This window comes from Brienomyrus brachyistius, chromosome 12, assembly GCF_023856365.1.
Source record: "Brienomyrus brachyistius isolate T26 chromosome 12, BBRACH_0.4, whole genome shotgun sequence".
Lineage (NCBI taxonomy): Eukaryota > Metazoa > Chordata > Actinopteri > Osteoglossiformes > Mormyridae > Brienomyrus > Brienomyrus brachyistius.
In genome coordinates, this window is record NC_064544.1 from 20,323,164 (window position 1) to 20,345,591 (window position 22,428).

The 22,428-nt window shown below is 42.6% G+C and overlaps 1 protein-coding gene and 1 non-coding gene across 2 annotated transcripts; one reads left to right on the forward strand and one right to left on the reverse strand.

Annotated features, from left to right (window-relative positions):
• Positions 1-8,000: 8,000 nt before the first annotated feature.
• syt4 (synaptotagmin IV) lies at positions 8,001-14,355 on the reverse strand. Its single transcript, XM_048971801.1, has 4 exons — positions 14,054-14,355; positions 11,397-12,241; positions 10,268-10,388; positions 8,001-9,891 (listed from the first exon to the last, which is right to left on the reverse strand). The coding sequence occupies exons 1-4, from the start codon at positions 14,085-14,087 to the stop codon at positions 9,581-9,583; spliced, it is 1,311 nt and encodes a 436-aa protein (XP_048827758.1). The 5' UTR covers positions 14,088-14,355; the 3' UTR covers positions 8,001-9,580.
• A 7,746-nt stretch (positions 14,356-22,101) lies between these two features.
• LOC125705483 (U4 spliceosomal RNA) lies at positions 22,102-22,242 on the forward strand. Its single transcript, XR_007381595.1, has one exon. It is a non-coding gene; the product is annotated as a U4 spliceosomal RNA (small nuclear RNA).
• Positions 22,243-22,428: the final 186 nt, after the last annotated feature.

A 22,428-nucleotide genomic window follows, 5' to 3' on the forward strand; every position in this document is an offset into this window, starting at 1 on the left:
GTGACCTATGCGAGTACACGCACACACACACACACACACACACACACATGCACTCACACATACACACCAGGGACAATTTGAAGACGCCAGTTAGCTTAGCTGTTTGATTTTCGAGGACCCAGAAGAAAAATGAGGAACACAGGGAGAGCATGCGCACTGCACACGCGCACACACACACACACACACACACACACATACACATACACAGTGGGGGCGGGAATCAGACCCTCAGCCCAGGAGGTGTGAGTGCTGCTTACCAGGCTTCCATCTACTCACTGATTTTATAACCCAGCCCCAAAATGAAGCCAGTTTTGTTTTTGAAAACGAAAGCCAGATAAAAGATGGCTGCAGCCTGCAACCATAGTAACGACAGAAGTCACTCAATCGCTTTCTCTCTGATTTTCACTCTCTCTTCTCACTCCTGTTGATTCACAGTGCCGAAGCCTGCAGTCTGATTGGCAGAGCAGTGCAGCAGGGAAAGCGATACGGTGATAAAACGTGCTGGGGACCCGCGTCTAGCTTCTGAAAACCTCTTTCACACATGATTAAACTGCCAGTGGCTCAAGGTTTGAGGCCGTTCTCTGTTTCCAAATGATCAGAGAAAACGTGTTTGCTCATCTTCCCAGTGTAGCCACGATGCCACAGGACAAGGCTATGGAAACTGACTAATGCAGTGACAAGATACACAAAAGGGGAGCTTCTCCTTGTTACAGGATGCCCCGAGGCAGGCAGCACCTATAAACACTTCAGATGCATAGGAGAATTTTAAAATGCCTTTGGGTGTCTGTTTAACTGCCTGCTGAAGGCCAGGACTCTTCATTAGTTACAAAGCTTTACTCCTCTTTGCTTATGCTTCAGGCTGTGAATAACAGCATTGTCACGATGAAGGTCAGACACCAGAGCAATTGCAGACCCAGCACTGAACAGCATCAATAGGGCGTAATTTTCTTTCAGGGATATTCCTTATACCGCAAATATTCCCTGGTGTGACAACACCAGCTAGTCATTACAGAGCTGCATCACAGATAAATTCAATGACAGGAAAAATAAATATTTCTTTACCTTAGAAAATGATGCACTGGAACAGCGTTGTTAGGCGATTATTCAGTAGTGTCGCATTCACGTCTAAGACTGGCTATGCTGCAAATACTTTACGTATGTAGAGTATTTTATTACCGCTTTGGGCTGTTGGTAGTTCCTTACCTGGACCAAACTTTTGAAAACAGGCCATAATTACAGATTGAAAAAAACAGATGGAATTATCATTGGGTAAACTGGAGAATTGCACTGCTGTCATTAATATACTAGTTTAAATGTTCAGACTTTCATTTCTAAATTTGTTCGGTAGTTTTTGTAAGCGGACATGACATCTGTAAGAAGAGAAACATGAACGCTGGAGTATCGCAAGTACAGCGGGCAGCTGTTAACAATATTGATTCTAACTGTTTTCCTCATGTCTATGAACAGTGCTGCTTCAAAATCCCACATGAATTCCTTTAAAAAGAAAGTCATTTTAAACCAAGTTTTCCTTGATTAGTAGCTGCATAATGCTGTGTGTCTCGCTTGGAGAAAGCTTAGCTAACAATAAATGTCTCAAAATCATGTATTAAAAGAATTAATTTGACAGAACGAAGGTAAAATTGTTACCTTGCATCAGATACAGTGCTCTGTTGGTTATCTCCAGTGAAGCAGTTCCAACATGAGCTTAATTAGTTTCCAAAGCTAAATTGTCTTCTTCGTCCTGTCAGCCAGCCAGAATTAATTTAGGATACAGAAATACCAAATTTTGAGCCCATTATGCTTTTCTGCTGTTAATTAATGCCAACTGTGTCTCAGCTGTCTTCGTACCATGTATGATAACAAGGGTACTTTAATTAGCAAGTAACATGCTATTGGGGTTTCTGGAAGGTGATTGTCACAAAATGAGCTTGATGCAAACTGCTTTATTGCAAATGTCACAGTTGCTGCTGCATTTAAAAAAAAAAATTAAATGTTTGCATGCTTATCATGTTATTTACAAGTGTTTTACACTATAGGCAGCACCACCAACCAATAAAAACAGACCCCTCCCAAGACACAATGCTTGAAATATTACAGTCTGAATAGTAACACTTCACTCAAAGCTCTCATCTATAATGCATCATAAACACCTTCGTAATGTATTACAAAGAATCTGTAATGCAATATGATGGTTGATGTAAAGCATTACAGCATCTTCTATTGATATAAGGAATTATGGTGTTGATTATAATACTTCATAAGCTTGAATGAAGCTTTTTTCTACAATCCTCTATAGATCCCTAAATAATGCATTGCATAATGGTTAGTATAAGAATTAATAAAGCATTCCAGCATCTTCTATTGCTAGCCATAACGAATTGCAGTGTTGATTATAATACATCACAAGCTCCAATTAACCTCTCACCTATAATACACAACAGATACCTTCATAGTGCCTTACAAAGCATCCATACTGCATTATAATGGTTGGTGTAAGAATTAAGGGTGCTTCATACTGCATTAGAAAGGGAGAAGGGGAGGTCTACCTTATGGAGTGGCTTCTGACTGCTTAATTCTTTTAGCTTGAGCTGGCAGTTCCTAGTCTTGGAGAATAACATGAAACATGAGTCAGGAATTTTCCTAAAGTACCTTCAGTTTAAAATGATGATGAATGCCTTCTTTTTCAGAGCCGATTGGTTCAGGCATGTAACAGCTGATTCTTCCATCACGAACCTGACAGCAGCGGTGGTGACTTGTGCGGCCCAGTTACTGGATTGGTGTAGCTGACTGGTGTATTTTGGGAACATGATGATGGCTTGTGTTTCACCAGTTTCACTTTTCAGCTTAATCATTGCACAAACATGTCCAAAGAGAGAAGCTGAAGCAAAGGGTTCATCTTAATGTCAAACCAAGCAGGAAAAGTAGAAAACAGCTGCAGAATTCTGGATGATGGTCAGCATTGGCCAGTCTGGTTTTTTTTAACTGTTGTGTTATTTGGTTTCACAAACTTTGACCATAAGCCAGTTGTGGTTTTGGGGACATACTATTGATATAAGGGCCTTTTCTTTAAGATCTATGTCCTGATTACTAGAGCTGGTAGTTGAATTTTGACTGATTTTAATTATTTTTGTTCTAGTGTTTTGTGATACGTATGTTTGGAATGTAATAGTGAAAATAATACATTAAAAAAATATATAAAGTGGGTTAACAAATGTAAATAAATGCTTTACTGGGTGAATTGAATTTAAATTAATTAATTAATGGCTACATGTAGAACAATTAAGGAAGTAAAAAATAGACATTTTAAATATCAATATTATAGTTTTGCCTCAAAGACACAATTAAAGCTAATAAAGTTACATTAAGTTAAGGTAAGTTTGTACCTTTCTATTAAAAAGTAATTGTGCCTCAGTACAAGGGCGTATTTTTGAGTTGAACACTGGGCGGGGGGGTTGAGGTCTCCACCCAGTTAAGGGGGTTTTGATTATTGGGGGGGATTACAACTCCCCTGTACTTTACACCCATGCCTCAGTATTTGTTGAGAAATTGGTTGATTTTAGCCTCTTATACTTCATATGGTATCAGCTACAATGTGATCTAAGATTTCAATTATGCCAAATTAACACACAGTTTGGTCTGAGAAAAATCTGTATTCCACAGAGTCTATGAAGATCAGATCAAGGCTGGGAAACCCCACGCTGCAAAGGACACTGGAATACAAAGAACAACATGTGCAGGAACCCAATACTAAGATTATGCAACAGTCAAAGTGCAAGCCGCCAAAGGTTTAGAAAGAAACATAAACATATTGTTTATTCATTGCTTATGCTGGGTTATGCATGACATAGTCACTCTTCTCTTCTTCCTAGGGCCAACAGAAGGTTGGCATGGCCATCGTGATTGACAGCCGGGTGCCAGCGTTTGATGGCGCTGTGAGCTATGGACAACTTGAAGACAGCTTCAGCCAATTAACTGTCCTTCCCCTCACAGAATACAACCAAATTAAATAGCTCATTAGGGGCCTCCTTTCACATGCGTCAACATATTTGCAAGTATTTAAACCCCACTGCAACTGAGATGTAGGCTGATAGCAAAGTTCAAATTTAGCATAGCGGCTTGGGGTCATCTACGAAATGCCAAGCAGGATTTGGGAAGAAGTATTCACTGTCCTTGCAGGCTTTGAGTTAACTTCACAGAGCAGGAGTTCGCCAGTGCTTTTTGTGAGAATTATTTGCTGCACCTGCATTCAGCATCGCCCGGCTGCTGCTCTGACAGCTCGCCACTGACACCTCATTCATCACTTGACAGAGCTTCCCCCACTAGGCAGAGTGTCTGTCTAACTGCCTGCCTCTCCCTCACTCTCACCAAGTCTCTCCTCTCCTCTCTCCCCACTTTCATTCATTCTTTTCCGCATTCTCTGCCTGACTCGATCTCCATTCTGTCTCCTGCCTCCATCTGATCTCCACCCTCTCCCCACACAGTGTAGCTGTTACTGTACAGCCCCCCCCCCCCCCCACCTCATCTTTTCTCCGACACTCTTTTTTATCCCACACCATGCATTGTGATTTAAATAAACCCTATTCCCTATACGGAGAATCCACTGCCGGTCTATATTGCAGGGTACTACAAATTAATAGAGGATCACCAAGCATTTATTGTATCAATATCTGGTTTTTATCTTGCCTCTTTTTTTCCTGACTAGTTTCCCATGCTACATTTCTCTCTCTCCATTTATGACGATCGATTCATCATTCTCTTGTCTCCGCCTCCCGCTACCCCCTCCCTTTCCTCTGCCATATCACTTCCTCAGAGTTTTTGCTGTGACATCATAGGAGGAGTGGCCTATCATGCCACAGTTTTACAGTTTATTGGTCCCCCTATAGTCTGTCATTCATCTTGGAAGGGCACAGCCGACTAGGACATGAAATACAGCTGTGCTTAAATTACTTTTGCTGCACAACCAGCTCTAGTAATTAGAACATAGATCTTAGAGAAAAGACCGCATATCAATGATATCCACAAAATGTTGGCTGTTCTTCTCTATAATAACAAAATTCATAGTGTAATCTGCACCAAAGCATAGTATGAAGACTGCACATGCACCCCGCATTCACTGTTTTGCACAGATATTTAAAAAACATATTGCATTGTCAGGTGTTCAGCTCCTTGTAACACATTATCTATCAGGTTTTAAATTATAGAAATGCTGTTTGCCACAACATAACAGCAAAAACTGATAAAAGGCACTTTTTTACACATTTAAAGTCCTATTGTGCATCTTTTAAATGAGGCATAGAGTCAAAATTTAATGTTGTTCTCAATCAGGTAATAATTTGACTAGCATAGCATTTTATCATTTGAAATATTCATGCACAAAACTCCAGGTCAAATGGATCGTGTGCGTAAGGCCAAACAGGAGATGTTATTTACAACTGCTTACCGTGCTCTCAGTCTGCTAATAATGTACTAATATACTTAAAGATCCTGGGGGAAATAGACAGTCCAGCACTTTTCCAACGTAAATGTTGTGCAGAAAGAGGTACATTCTGAGTTCCTGCAAAAGGAGACTGACAAAAAGCTGCACATCTGGGAGATACATGCTGCTTAATGCCCCCGACCCCACCCCCCCCCCCCCCCCCCGCTCTGTTTAGGGCTAATGGAAATTTAGTTGTGGCTCTGGCGTCCGCCTCCCGTGCCCATGCACTAAAGCTGTCAGCAGACCCCCTCGTCGTGCATCACCAGCCGTGCATTTATTTCCGTCATTTTATGTCCTGTTGCCAAATTATAAGATGACTTTAGAATGGGGGGGGTGGTATTTTATGGGAGTGCTATGCAACTGGGGATGTGGGGATGGTAGCTGCTCTGCCTGAGGCTGCTGATTAATCAAATCAAAAGCCCCGCATGATACATGGTGCCTCTCCAAAGCTAAGTGGCTCATTAGTGTGGTGTAGGTTGCACTACAGCAGCCTGCCTGCATCGTTTATGCATTCTAGATGATGCTGTTAATTGTGCTTTGCGGCTTGAACTGATTGCTTATTCAGAAATTATAGCAGTTGGTCCCGCCCCTGGTGTGAATCATCCCGACAATCAAGCATTAGAGAAGACAGACGCATCGCCAGCTCCAGAGCTTTGCCCACCGGCTATGGCCTAATGGGGTCTCCCTGCCTGAAGACGATCCAAAGTGGATTCTGTGGATGGGTGCGTTGAGTTATGTGAGCCACGGCACCTCTGTGTTCCACCTCCGCGGTCTGTGAGCTAAAAACCCGACATGAAGAACCTCACCGAAGCCCTAGTGACGCACAACTGAGATCACCTCTGACGTCTCAAACACGTCTCTCTCTGGAGCCCGGCACGCAACACCTGCCCATCTCTTTCTAGGCCCTGACTCCTCCCCTTCTTATCTCTCCTGGTTTCACTTGACCCGTTTGAGTAGTTCTTCTCAAACCGGTCCTCGCGGACCCCCAGACAGTCTACGTTTTTGCTCCCTGTGGCAACTGTTTGGGAAGGAGCTGGGTGGTAGCAAAAAAATGGACTTAAGTCACAAGGGTCCTTCTTGCTATATTCCTAATGAACAGGAGCATAACGTTTTTGCTGAACACAGATTGACTGCATGCAAATTACTTCGACTTTTGTAGGTCTGGACACAACTCAAGCTCACAGCAGATGAGAGGTTTCTGGCTACACTGTGCCGAACAGCAAGGAATTTGACAATAAGACTGGGGTTTAACACCTCATTTGTGCTTCGGTCCTCCCTTTAAACTCAATGAGATGCTATCCTTCATTCTGGCCCTTCCCATTACATGGCTCTATTATTTTTCGCCATTTGATTTAGAGCATAAGCGCTCAGCAAATGCCCTGCACCTACAGTAAGTAGCACCTTTCTCTTTGTCTGTCCATGATACTTACATTCATATGCGACTTTGCAGCTTAGATGGTTCTCTGGCTCCCAAAATACTCTAATGGACTAAGTTCTACTTCAGGCTTTTTAATAATAATGCACTTGCATTCCCCAGGTGTTGTATGGGCAGCCAGTGCACTCAGAGAAGACATGAGTCCTGACAGGGATATGATATATACAGTTAGTACTCTTCTTGTTAGATATCTATGCTCTAACATGTACCATTGTGTATTAGCAGTAATGTGGGGGTGTAGGTTAATATTTCCCACTCTGGTGATAAAGGCATCTAAAGGCCCTTACCCACCCGCTGCGGGAACTTTTTTTCTGGGGCTACTGTCACATTCCCTGTACAAGAACTCAGCTTAATTGTAGCTCCAAGGAGGTGGTTCTTGGTCCTTTTTTAACTTCCTACTCCCCCACATTAGGGAAGTAGGTACTTTCCGTTTGGCCGGGAACTGCTGGGGCGGCGCTTATTGCAATACACATGCTGATTGGTTGATCACAAATACCAGCTCCAGCTTAGAAGATACGCAGAAATGCGAGAAAAGGAAAAAAACGTAGTGGAGGGGAAATGGAGTGGATGGAATTATTTGTGTATTTTAATTACAAATACGTTTTTGCATTTTTATGAATTTTTTTTTCAGTGCGTCTTCATATCTCTGCATTGGAAAGCCTGATCTCCGCAATTCACCATAAAAACCCTTCTTCTCCTTTGTGCTTTGGCTTTCCCTTTCGTTTTTGATAGCAATGCACCTGTACAGAAATTTTGACCGATACTGATAACCGATATATTTAGTTTATTACATACGTTATGATTTTTAAATATTTTACAGTATATATTTTGTCTCTCGCCAGTTCTTGCAATGAAACTTGCTGGCATTGACAGAGTTACACTTTTATTTATAATTTGTGGAATATGAAAGATCCACCTGCCGGTCAGATTTAATGATGAATTATAAACATGTCACTGGCCATATAAATAAAATGACGTGTCCTGTTTTGGACAGATATGGGATGTGATTTGTCCCATATCAATCTCCTCAACCCCCCTCTCCCCCCCAATAACTAACAAAATGACTTGTTCATCCTTCATTGTTTTGGTGTGCCCGTGTAGTCTCATTGTGGATAAAGTTACATATGAAGTTTAACTTATGAACTTTTAGTGCTTATTTAGCATAAAGGTCACAGTTACTGTTGCGCAGTGAAAAATGACACTCCAAAATGAGCAGGAACTACAAAAGTTCCCGGTTGAGAGAGCCCAGGAACTCCAAACCAGGTTCCTGATCTTCACTGGGAAAGCACTTTATGTAGGACAAGACAAACTCCTCAAAATGATCTCAGACGCGGGGAACTTCTCCAAAAGATCACAGTGATGTGAAACGATGTATGATGAGTTTTCCCACCGCCTGCAGCTTAGCAGCATGCAGTTATATGCCCTGAAAGCAGTGAGTATAAGAGTCTGATCACTAAAGGTCTTCCTTTCAGTGGTCTAATAGAAAAATAAACACTGTTTTTACCTTCAGGAAAATAGAATGGCATGTATTTCTTATATGAGGTACTGATTTCCCGGCTAAACAAAATAATAATACTTTCAGATATAATCATGTTGCTGCTGTTCACAAGCATTCATCCCTCAATCTGCTTTCTAGCTACTTATTCAGAGGTCAGGGAGGGGCCTGGAGGCTCCACTAGGCAGCACGACGCATAAGGTGGGGGCGGGTACCCCTACATGAAATATTGGTTCATATCTCTGAGAACATACACACATACTCTTACACAGACAATCATACACTACAGGCAATTCAGAGACACCAGTTAACCTAACTTTGTGTCTTTCCACTGCAGGAGGAACCCAGAGTAGTGGGGAAAACATGCACACACTTACATACATAGTAATTAAAACAATAAAATACACACAATACTACTCCATTTTTTTCTCAGACCTTGACATGTTTATATTAAAGTACATGTAACTAGACTGTCCTTGTGCTCACAGTAGAGGACAGAGATTGTGCCTGTCTCTCACACCCCCCTGGACAGGATACACACACACCTCACACCTCCCACCCTGCAGTGACTTTGCCGCCACCCGTCATACTATAATACAACTTGCCTGGTTACAGGTTTTGCCTAATTTAGGCTGCTCTCAATCTAATGCGATGAGATATGAAATACCACTTTTACTTACAAAACATACTCAAGAGAAACAAGAACAATTGTAGAAGTACAAAAAGAAAAAAATAAACGAAGTATTCATTAAGTAAAACATTGCGTCTTTAAAAAATAAAAAGAATCCACGTTTTTTTACAATGTCATATTAACAGTGTTCGATCTTTTTTGTTTACTGTAGAGAGCATTTCACGATTGAATAATAGTAACAATAGTACTAAGACAGGAATAGAAGAATAGCAGTGATAGAGACAGTAATGATACTCTGTTGCACTCAACAAGACTGAGACTGTTTAATATGGAAAGTAGCATTACTGGGAATTCAGTGGTTTTCTTTGGAATTTTTAATAGTTGGGATTCTTGGCCTCTCTCCCCCTTTGTGGAGGCCAAGCCCATTAACTTGATCAACTTACTGACTGGTGACATCATTTGGAATGAATCCCTCCCCATTTACTCCCCACCCACCCCCATTTACAATGACAGTTCCTTTGGCGACTGTCGCCAGGGGTGGAGCTAGTCTTCGACCAGCGCGTGCCACTTGGCGATCTGTCTGCGGGGGTGGTCGCAGATCTCACGCCAGTGTTCGCCTGGGGTCCCTGGAGAGGTCGTGCCTAGCAGGAGCCGTCCAATGACAGGGTTCTGGCCATTCCCCTCCGAGTCCTGCAGCAGGAGCTCCACGCTGGTGTCCTGCAGGCCCTTCTCTGATGGAATGTCGAACACGAACAGCTCGTTGAAGACAGGGTTTGGGGAGGACTTCTTTACATGGGACTTCTTCTTGCACACCCTCTTTTTGCCATGATACAGGTTGACCTTCACGTAAGGATCTAAGTCAGAGAAAAGAGAAATGGAATGGTTAACGCGTCCTCCTTTACAAGTGGCAAAGCAAGCCAGAACTTCAGCTGAAGCTTGTGAAGATCCATTCTGAGCAAAGATCAATACTGGGGCAATTCTATGAGATATCAGTTTTGTAATGTACCTTGGAAAATTTGATCTGTCAGCATCCTCTAATATTTCCACATTACAATAAATATTGATCTTCTTTTCTCCAGCAGGAATCAACACAAATAATTAAAACCTATTAGCATATTTTGTCAATTTTTCTAGAATGTACTGAAATCCTTTTAACATACAAGATTTTGTTGGATTATAGAACATGAAACATTTCTGAAAAGTATATGCATGGTCGCCTCTGAGACCCACCTGAGGGAATGTTGGTCTCAGCTTTGGGCAAGTGGCGGGCTTTCAGAACCACCACTGTGAGAGTGCTGGTGGTGGACTGATAGCAGAGAGACACCAAGAGCTCCGCTCTTCCCGCGTTCCTCTTCAATGACAGATTGCGGAGTAACAGATGAACCAAGAGGGGAAGAATGTTTTTCAATAAAAACTGAAGGAACACTATAAAAATGTTATAAACTACTTCAACAGCTATAAAGTAACCAGTTACATTACACATTTCACTATACAGGTGATTTTCACCTTGGATTAAGCAGTATGGTGACAAACTCCATAACGCATGGCAATATTAAGCAGGAAGATCACATCAGAATAAGATCATAGGTTTAATGCACTGGCTTCCTATTAAAAATCATATTCTCTTCACAGTACAATTAAGTCTTGTCCATTTCCTCTCACATGAAATACAATGACACTGAAAATTACCGTGGGCCACATAATATCAACTCTAACAGGAAATGTATCCATTAAAAAAAAAATCAAAGAAAAAAATCAATGCATGTCATGGTGCCTGTCTCAAAATCAATGCAACGAGACCAAGGGCCCCAGTGCATTTTGCAGAGCAGAGAGGAAATACTTCTCCCGCAGCTGAACTGTCTAAAATTGCGGGTGGGTAAGAAATTAATATTGCGACCCTTTTCATGCACTGAAATTCCATTACATTGCCGAGTCGCTCATACTCCTCTCCCACTACCACACTGTAAATAAACTATTAATTCATTACACGCTCCTACAATAATTATGTTGCTATGACAAGTCACCTGACATGTGCCTTTGGGGGTGAATTTGACCCCAGGGTAGGTGTGAGAGTTAAGCTCTATATTTGTCATGCAGATTCCAAGCAAAGCAGGGACAGTAATGTGAAACGTTAATAAAAATACAAGAAAAAAAGTATATATAGTGCAGCGCTACTACTGTCACTTCTGAATGCACTTTGTTCATGTTACTGCTGCTATAAATGTACTACTTGTCATTAATTTCATGTTATAATGTAGTTCTTGCAGGTTTCAAGGACTAAAGTTACTTATGCTGCTGTTATCGCTCCATTATCAGTCTATAAAGGGACTGGATGGTAAGACGTCTCAGGATTGCTTACCCTAGTGTTACGCTTGATGATCTCCCGGTTCATGAGGATGCGCCCCTCAGAAAGGTCAATGCCAGCTAATGGTACCAGCGTCTCCCCGATGACCTCATCGCGAGAAAAGCGGTCGAAGCTGAGCACCATGAAGTGAAGGGAGAGCTCAGGGATGCGGCCATAGGGGATGCCATAGAAGCTGAAGGTCTCGTCGAAGGCCGGGTCCAGCGTCTTTCTCAGGACGCGGGTCTTCACTTTGTGCTTCTTCTCTGGCAGGAGGGTCAGCTTGATGTACGGGTCAGAGGTCAGGGACTGCTCATCCATCGCAGAGAGCCCATGAGCCTCTTTGATGTGCACGATGAAGGCCTTCTTCTCAAAGTTGTACTCAAGGGAGAAGAAAAGGGTACCGAGACCGCCCTCCTTGTCATGGCCCTTGTCAGCTGGAGTCATGGCGTGACTAGAGAGACCACTTTTGGGGGAACTTAAATCCTTTCCTCCATGATTTGAGCCTGGGTGGGGCGATGATAGCTCCAGATCTGGAGAACTCCGAACCTTGGTGTTGGGAGGCTTAGTGAAGTTTCCGTTGAGATCTCGCTTCTCCAGGTCCAGGTGGAGCGAGGCCCTGCCTGTGGCAAGACCTGATCCTTGTTTAGTGCTTGTGTCTGTCTTCTCAGTCGCCCCAAACTTCTTTTTGCCACTAAGGCTTTCTGGATAAATGTCTACACCCTTTAGCATGTGCACAAATTTGTAAGGGGGTGTTTTGTTGGCCTTGGCTGACTTGCGCTGACAGCAGATCCATGAAAAAAGGGAGACACTGAAGACCAGGCCTAAGATGCTGACAAGGCCAACTGTGACTGGTACCTCAGCTGCGGGATGAAGCACATTACACATCAATCACAGTTCACAAGTATTCACCATAATCATCTACTGCCTCCTCTGCTACTTTGTTTTTGTGAATTTTCACAACTACACAAAAAAAAATGCAAAGCCGTTTAAAATGTAAAATGTACCCATAAAATGTTTTTCTAAGTTATTACATAGAGTATAAGCATAAAAACTTGAGCATTTTGTTTTACTTTTATCAGACAATACATGTATAACATTTTCGTTGGGTTTAGGTAATGCAGAGGTTTCTATTCACAAATGATACACATTTCTGTGCATAATCCTTTGAATAACAAACAGATCAGAGGGATCTTAATTTCATAGTCCAAGTCTTTTTACAATATTGATTGTATGCAAGTTTTTGCTTCCCCTGTAGTACCTCGTGAGTCCTAGAAACAGCTTTCATCTGAACCGGGGTCGCCGATCTTTTTTCAGTGCATCTCCATAACTAGATTACTAATTAGAGGACTGATTGGCTGAAGAATCCTCACACCTGGGTTTGAACGCACACCGGCCCTTTGCGGATAAGATTGGAGACCCCTGCTTTAAACTATGCCTAAGAGGCCAAGCATATTGTATGCATTTGAAAGCATGGGTCTCTGCTGGCCTTTCAAAACCTAATTGTGTTTGCAAAATCTTCCTTTGGATTTAAAAACCACTTTACACATGCTCTCTCAAAAGTCGTTCAGCTGTTAAACCGTTTAAGCTCTCCAGTAGACCGTAAAATTATTGCAGTCCTTTCTTCTTAAGCTAATTGTGTATAATTAACATCTGATCTTCCACCCATCTATCTTCCATCCCGAGTCATGAGCAGAGTCATGGCAATGTCTAATATTATGCTACAAATATAAAACAGGTATATTCGTAATAACCATAATAACAGAGCTATGTTTTAATCCCATTGAAAAACAAAAAGGATTTTAATTTTAAGATACCGCTCATTAATTTAAGCACAATTCGATATTTGAATTACTGCTTAAATTGCAAATCAAATATTTCTTTAAAACTATATGCACAATCGATTGACGAGCAACGGCCCGCTAACAGTTAATTACGTCATATAATCCGAAAAAATCAAAAGAAAGGGCAAATTTACATGGCTTTAGTTCTTATTGCACAGCTTCGCCTGCTTGCTCATCCTCTGCCTTATTGCCGGGTATTGTGGTGATTTATTCGCGGGTTTAAAATCCTGGAAATTTCCAGTGGGCGTCCGCCGCCTTACTCCCAAGCGCACCCCCCCCAGAGCACACCCAGCAATGTGGCAGAGCCCGAGCCGGGAGTGAGTCAGAACTGCGCCCCACCATCGCTGCCAACAGCATCGCCGATCGCATTCCTGCTTCACGGGCCGGCACGGGCTGTACCCAAGACGGAGCCAGGATGGACTCCTGCCATATTAATCATACCGGTGATTGACTGATAAAACACAAAACATCTGACCAGGGTGCATATACGCCTTTAAATCTACCTACATATTCATAATCGATGACGCCGCACGTACGTAGTGGGTATAGAGTTCACATATGTAGCAAATACTACGCTCATAAAACCATAAATTATGTAATTGAGATCATTGGCTTATTACTACTGATAATATAATTCCTGTACAAGTAACTACATCATTACATTGAATGCAACGCACAGTTGCATTAATTTTCCTACAAGCGGCTCGGGAAAACTGCTTTGCTACAAAGCATAAGAAAAACATCCATGTGATTGCAACACACAGCCCAGCCTTAGAAATAATTCTGAAAAAAAGTGCCGTTTAATTATATTTATTTCTGAAGACAGCTCACCAAAGTGCGCTTCCTCCGGCAACACAGGAGCCATGATCCGCCGCGCTCTGTCCGAGGTGCTGAAACGACGCTCCGCTGCTTCAGCTTTTAACTTTCCCTGCTCCTCAATCTCACGGCAATTACACGCTTGTGCTATTGATGGCCGTGGATCCCCTGCTTTAATTATCTGAATTATTCGAATATTTCTCAAACTTCATTAACGACGTACTAATTTGCAGGAAGACCTTCGGCACATCGGACGCGGATGCTTGCTGCGGTGTGACTGTATGGCTGCACGTCTTCCCCTGCGAGGTGAGTTCATCGGCACTGACGCAGGTCTGACGAAGTCCTCTGTCTGAAATCACCGCCTATCCTCTGAGGAACAGCACAACAGGCTCATTAAATTTTTTGTGCAGTTGCTTACCAACAGTAAATACACAGAGGCAGTACCAAAAATATCTATACGTGTGGTCGACGTTGCCCTTCTTTTGTCTCTCTTTATCTCTGGCTTATGCGTTTGTTTGCGTTGATGTCTTCGTCCTTGATAAAAAGGCTGAAATGTATTTCTTTCACTGCACGGACTTCTATTCTGACCACAGGTAATGCCCAAAGTAAAAGACATTTCTGAGGATTTCAATGCTTAATGTATTTGTCTAGCAGGCAAATAATAATAAAATAAAGGAAATATGTATGAGCCAAAAGAGTCCAGTGCAAGGAGACTGCAGATCATTCTGGACATGTAGATCAATACAAGTGAGATTAAGAGTACTGAGATGTATAAATGAATATATCATATAAAATTGCTTGTTATCTAAATTGTCTAGGATGATGATGCCTTATTAACAAAATCTTTAAATGAGTAAATTTCCATATCACCCTACTTTGGATGAGCATTTGAAAGAATGGGTAAATGGACTATTGCTTTTTGTAACCTCCACCTTTGCAGAATGTTATACGACGCGATATCACTTATCATCCCTGATATTTTCCATGTACAGATAAGTTTAGTAAACAGGTGGAGTCGTACAGAAAAGATGAAATCATAATTCTTGCATTACAGGATTAAAGTAATATACACTGATAAGCCATAATATTAAAACCACCTGTCTAATATTACATAGGTCCCTTTTGTGCTGCTGAAACAGCTCTGACCCATTGAGGCATGAATCCCCCAAGAGCTGCAAAGGTGTCCTGTTGTATGTGGCACCCAGATGGTAGCAGCAGATCCTTTAAAGTCCCTTAAGTTACCAGGTGGGCCTTTCCTAGATCGGACTTGTTTGTCCAGCACATCCTACAGATGCTTGATGGGATCGAGATCTGGGGAATTTGGAGGCCAACTTCACACCTTGAACTCTTTTGTATGTTCCCCGAAACAATTCCTGAACACTTTTTCAGTGCGGCAGGCTGTATTTTCCTGCTAAAAGAGGCCACTGCCATTGGGGGATACCGTTGCTGTGAAGGGATGTTCTTGGTTTGCAGAAATATTTAGGTCGGTGGTACATGTCAAAATAATAACCAGTTGAATGCCAGAACCCAAGGTTTCCCAGCAGAACATCACCCAGAGCATCACACTGCCTCCGCCAGCTTGCCTTCTTCCCATAGTGCACTCTGGTCCCACCTCTTCCCCTGCTAACTGATGCACACGCACCCGACCATCCATGTAACAGAAAGCGTGATTCATCAGACCAGGGGACCTTCTTCCACGGCTCTGTGGTACAGTTCTGACGTTCCCATTTTGGTCACTGTTGGCAGTGGACAGGGGTCAGCATGGGTACTCTGACCGGCACTGTGTGGGCTGATACCTTTTTATCATAACCAGCCTTAACTTTTTCAGTAATTTGTGCTACAGAAGCTCTCCTGTGGGATCGGACCAGACATGATAAGCTTCCCTCCCCTTGTGCATCAATGGCCTCCATCGCCGGTTCACCGGTTGAACTTCCTTGGACCACTTTTGGCAGGTGCTGACCACTGCATACTGGGAACACCCAACTAGACCGGCTATTTCGGAGATGCTGTCTCCCAGGTTTCTAGCCATTGCCATTTGGTCCTTGTCAGAGAGCCTCAGAATCTTACGCTCGCCCATTTTTCCTGTTTCCGACACATCAACTTCAAGAATGAACTGTTCACACGTCTAATATGTAATGGCACCCTTGACAGGCGCCACTGTAATAAAATAATCAATTTTATTCACTTCACCTGTCAGTGGTTTTAATGTTATGGCTGAACGATGTATTTATGCGGGGACTCAGATCTGTTTCCAAGACAACAGTTTCTGGCATTTAGCACACAAAACAAGTTCTCACTATAAATGAATCACTTGTTGCTCCAATCAAATATAAACTCAGTTGCCAGTTTATTATGCATGTCTGATTTTTAACTGGTTCTCTAAACGGTGAATCCTATAGCTACAACTGGATATATACAGCATACATACTGGGTCGGTAGGTTCACTGACTGTTTAACGAAGCATTAACTGGGTTCCCCAATACTGGTGCTGGAAGGCCACAATCCAACACAGTTTGCAAATTTTCTTGTTCAAACATGCCTAGCAAACCCAGTAATTAGCCGATTAAGATGTTTGAGCAGGGAAATCAGTAAACTATGATGGATTCTGGCCCTCCGCACCTGGAATTGGGAAATTCTGCATTAGAATATGCAAGATCAAAGCAATGTGGTTGAAAGTGGTGCTGTGTGGAGATTTCAGCATCTCAGACAGCCACCCTCCTGCGATTCACATACACTACAGTATCTGGACTTTACAATGAATGATGTGATGAACAAAACACATCCATTCAATGGCCTTCCTGTGAACAAACAAAAATTTTTTTTATCCGTCCGTCCATCCATCCATCCATCCATTTATTTTCCAAACTGCTTATCCTACTGGGTCGCGGGGCAAAAATGTTTTAACGAGAGGTTATAAGAGAATAGCTAGATTTGACAAAACTAGTAGAAATGGCTGAAGTGCAAAATTAGGAACTATGAATGGAAAATTCATCCACATTTGAAGCTGTTCTAGGGAGTAAAAACCGGGTCCTACCTAGCTAGGGGTACCTAATAAAGTGACCTCTAAGTGTAAATGCTGTTACCTTTTGTCCTTGTCAGAGTCTGTGCTCTAATGTTACAAGACATCTATCCATGATTCTGGATAATTTAGCGGATAAGACTCAGATCGAACGCTCTAAGAAATGTTTGGACAGTTAATCTCAGGAGCAACACTAACCGTGCATTTCTGCAGTAAATGCCCGTTGCATAAGCGCATTAAAGCAGCTCTCATTCCAGGAATCACTTATCCAATTAAGTGACCTGTATCCCAGAAAGCATCCTCTCAGTCTCTCGTTCATTCCTTCAATACAATTAAGAGAATCTGGAGAAAAACAAACAAAGAATTACAGAAAGGACATACAGAACACACAGGAAGTTAATAACAAATGAGGATTCTAATCAAATTTCTCTCGAATGTAAAGGTAACGTTTCCATGGTCTTACTATCCTGTAATATTTTCTAGTCTGGAGCTGTTAATGTATAATATGGTTGGTTACTAAACATTTTTACAAATACAAAGAGAGGGCAATTAATCATTCGTCCATAACTGCACACTACTGCTAATTATAGGTTTGGTTTTGCGAATAGCTTTTTGATGTAGATAGTAAAACTGAGATAAATTTAAGATCAACGTATATTACTGAAAATGGACAATCGCCTGCCATTAAGAGCTCTCAAGTAAGGAGAGCAAAGCTGTGGTCTATTAGTGACACCTGCTGTTGGTAGAAAAGATTGCACAGATCCCTCCCAAAGATAGTGATACACATTTATGTCTGGCTGCCAGGGGCGCTGCTAAGGATTTTGGGCCCCATGAAAAGAATCTTGACAGGGCCCCCAACACAGTTTATTGGGGGCTTCTCTGGGCCCCCTCTCAATCATGGGCCCTGAGAATCGTCATCGTTTACCCCCCTTTACAGCGCCCCTGCTGGCTGCATACTTGAAAATGAGTGTATTTGGAGAATTTACAATTAAATTACCACTTATTGTCTAAATGCTGCGTGCCTAATTTATGACACCAGCAATTCAATGGTGGTTTTCTTGTTTTTTGACACCGAAGGACACCCCGGGTGTCATGCCCGGCTCGTACGATCCTCGTGTGTGCCATGCCCCCTGATTATCCACGTGTGCGTCCCTGATTGTACCCAGCTGTACCCTGTTGCCTTGCCTATTTCAGTCCATGTCTTGCCTTAGTTCTTTGTCCGTCATTTATGTTAGTTGGCGTCATTTGATGGTTCCTGGCTGTTTCCCTCGGTCCCTGAATAAATCCCCAGTTTTCCCCGTACTTCGCCTGCCTTGCCTGATTCCTGCCCGTCTGCCTGCCCGTGCGATCACCCGCTCACCCAGCGAAACGTGACACCGGGGGTGTGCGCTGTTTGCACGACTTACATGAAAAGCACTTTCAAAAACTGTGAAAAATGAAAGTCAAAATTTAATTGCCTATGTGCAAAAAATGCACTGCAACAGTCCTACAGCAACATCAAATACAAGGAACAGCAGTATACAGGGAAGAGTAAATGGTTGTGCACAAGCACAGTGAAGATTAAAACACTTTCACACATAACTACTCACATAAAGAAACAGGTATTATTATTATCAACATCATGAGAAATATGCCGGTAGCTCAGTTGGATGGTTTGGTGGAAGAAACTGTCCCTGAGACTAAGTGACTAGTGGTGATACTGTGATGACATTTGATTGGGAAAATGTCATCAGATGGGTGTTTAACACTGTCAACCATATTCATTTAAAAATAATTTATATAAAAAAATAATTGTCCAATTATTACCCAGCCCTGAACTGGATTCAATCAGGAAAACACAAGAAAATGTAAACTTTCGGCTAAAACAATTCAAAATACAAACAAGCTACATAATTTGGATAACTGAAATTACATGCAGTGTGAAATATATGTTAACAGGTGGCTCCTTTCCATTTCTGTAATTAAAATAAAATAAAGGAGTAGTGGGTGCCTAAAAAATAATTTTCCTGAGAAATGTGTTACGACACCCGGGGATAGTTTACTCTCTATAGTGGGCGGGTCTTCTGTGGGGGGGAGGTGTCATTCTGTACCTGGCCCTGCCCATTGTTACATCACCTTCCCCTCTTTTTTGATTGGCTAGTTTTCCTCCTGTGTCCTTCCATCACTTCCTTTATAAGGTCTGTCCAAGCCAAGAACAGGAGGCCATTTGCTTTGTAATTTGTTTGGCACTTGCTGTATGACTGATGATTTATTGTGCTTGACTCTTTTGCTGTTTGACCCTTGGTTTCTGATTAGCTTTTTTTGGATTCGGTTGCTGTGGATCATCTGTAAATATCTGTATATGTTTGCACCCCCTTTGGGGTTTACTGTGGGTGGCCAGGGAAGTAGGGAGAGTGATGCCATTTTGCTTTGCTTAAGTTTTCTCACCGTTTGGAGTTAGTCAGGGAGAAAGGTTAGATTTGTGTACTTTTGTTTTCTTTTATTTGGGTTAGGTAAGAAGTATCTCTTTTGTTCCAGTTAGAGGTATTTTTGTTTGTTATTTTGGCCTGGTCGGCTGCTGGAGTGGTTCCCACTATTAATAAACCCTCTAGAAATAACAAAATAGTGGTCTCACGGCACTTTTTGTTGAACCTGACCCTAGACCGGGACATAACCGATCCCGGATGAGCCCCCCAGGTTTGTTATCTGGTGGTTTTGGCTGTGGTGTGGAGGAGAACAGGACAGATTGCAGGGATGGCTGCTAGATTTGAGTTGGATAATTTTGTTGTTTACCCTACCTTGGAACAGTTTGAACGCTGCCGCAAGGACGAGCTATTACTCATAGCAGACTTTTTCAGGATTTCTGTGCCACGGATCACAACTAAGAAGGCTATGAAGAGCACACTGTATTCCGAGCTGGTAAAGCTGCAGATCTTACCAGAAGGAGACGAGATCTTGGGTGTTGCATCACAGTCAGAGCCTTCAGATTCATCACTGAAAGACCCCTTGATTGCCTTGAAGCTAAAGGAGCTGGAGCTTGAATTGAGTAGGCTGCAGCTTCGACACCAGCAGCTGCGTGTCCGAGCACTGGAGCTTGAGAGACAAAGGGATATCCGGCTGAAGGAGTTGGAGTTGGAGCTCAGAAGCAAGTCTACTCCAGATCGTCCGCTGCCTGCCAGTTTTCCTGCACCTACTCCTCTTATGCCTGCTCTACATGGGCCTGTCGGGGCATCATCTCCTCTGCCTCATAGATCGTCATCCGTAAGTTTCCCTGACTTTGATATTAGCAGACATATTGCCTTAGTTCCTATGTTCAGGGAAAGTGAAGTGGACACCTACTTTCCTGTGTTTGAGCGCATTGCTCTCATGTTGCAGTGGCCGAAGAATATTTGGACCTTACTATTGCAATGCAGGTTTGTGGGGAAAGCGCAAGGGGTGTGTTCTGCCCTATCATTAGAGCAGAGTTTGGACTATGAGACTGTTAAGGCTGCTGTGTTGCGCGCTTATGAACTTGTCCCTGAGGCCTACCGGCAAAAATTCCGGAAACATAGTAAAACCTCCAACCAAACCTTTGTTGAATTTGCTCGAGAGAAGACTGTTCTCTTTGATAAATGGTGTACTTCAACTAAAGTCACGACGTTTGATCACCTAAAGGAATTGATTATGTTAGAAGAATTTAAGAATTGCCTCCCTGACAAGATTGTAGTTTATTTGAATGAACAGAAAGTCTCTTCACTCTCTGCTGCTGCTGTTTTAGCAGATGAATTTCTGCTCACCCACAAAAGCATCTTTCCTACTCCATGCCAGTATGTCAATGAACGTGCATCCAGAGCTCCTGAGAACCCACTCAGAACCATTAAGTCCTCTCTTTTCCCACCCGAGTCTCGTGAATGTTTTTACTGACATGAAAAGGGGCATCTAATTGCCTCTGGTCGTGCACTGAGATGTAAAAACCAGCAGAGAGCACCAACCCCTCCAAGGGGTGCTGCTCTGGTCCATACAGTGCCGAGGCTTAGTAGCCACACACACTCTCTCTCTTCTGTGGACTCTGTTTTTGAACTATTTGTTTTGGATGGCATGGTCTCATTGTCTGACACTGACTCGGAGCAGAAGTACGTTGGTGTTCTGAGGGACACTGGAGCTGGACAGTCCTTCATTTTGGAGAGTGTCCTACTGTTTTCTAATCACTCTAGTTGTGGTTCTGATGTCCTGAGTTTCCTGCTGTATTTAGGGCATGTGTTGTGACACGAGCATAAGACTCGATAAATGGAAAATGTAGATCTTTCTGGCTCCTTTATGTGTGATAATCACCCTGTAGTCGGATACACTGCTCTTTCCCTTCCTAGTGGTATTAAGGATGTCCCTTGTGAAGGGATGGATATTAGTATGTTCCCCTTGGAACGGGCGCAACTAGCTTCTGCCCAGAAAGACGACGTTTCTTTATCGCTCTGCATTTCTTCTGCTGTAGAGCCGTCAGAGCTACCTCAGCATCCTGTGTCTTATTTGTTTGATGGTGATGGACTTGGACACCAGCTAACTCTGAGCATGAGTGGAGTTCAGTGTTTCAAGTTTTTGTTCCTAAACCCCTGGCACAGCATGTATTGAATATATCTCATGACCATATAGCATTACTGGTCATCTTGGTGTAAGAAAAACGTACAATCGCCTGTTAAGACGCTTTGATGGTCCTCCATGAAATGTGATGCATCTCAATACTGTCGTTCTTGCCATGCTTGTGAAATTGCTGGGAAGCCTAATCAGGTTATTCCCCTTATTCCTCTGAGGCCTATACCGCTTATGGGTGAGCCTTTTGAGAGAATTCTAATTGATTGTGTTGGTCCATTGCCCAAAATAAAGTCTGGGTTTCAGTGCCTCTGCTTTTTAACCCATCTTATTATGTGGTGGGAAAACACCAATTGACGCTTGTATTTCTATAAAGTCCGCGAAAGTGAGCTTTTCCCTTGGTTGTTCTTGTATCTGTCTAATTCCGCAGTTAAATGTGGCACACCGTCATCGAATAAACGATCTGCGCCAGTCGGCACGCAGTCTTTGGTCAGCTGATGGTATCTTTGCGTAGTGGCAAGATCGTAGCCCATGAGGTTTAACCGAGGCGCGATTATTGCTGGTTGAAAACTTAACCCAATACCCCGCCGCGACAACTTGAAATATAGTTGGCTTTGGCAATTTTTGATGGTCTTTCCAGAGAACCATTAATTAGCGTTTAAACAACAGATTGTTATTGCTTTTCAACCCATCTTATTATGTGGTGGGAAAACACCAATTGACGCTTGTATTTCTATAAAGACCGGGAAAGTGAGCTTTTCCCTTGGTTGTTCTTGTATCTGCCTCATTCCACAGCTAAATGTGGCACACCATCATCGAATAAACGATC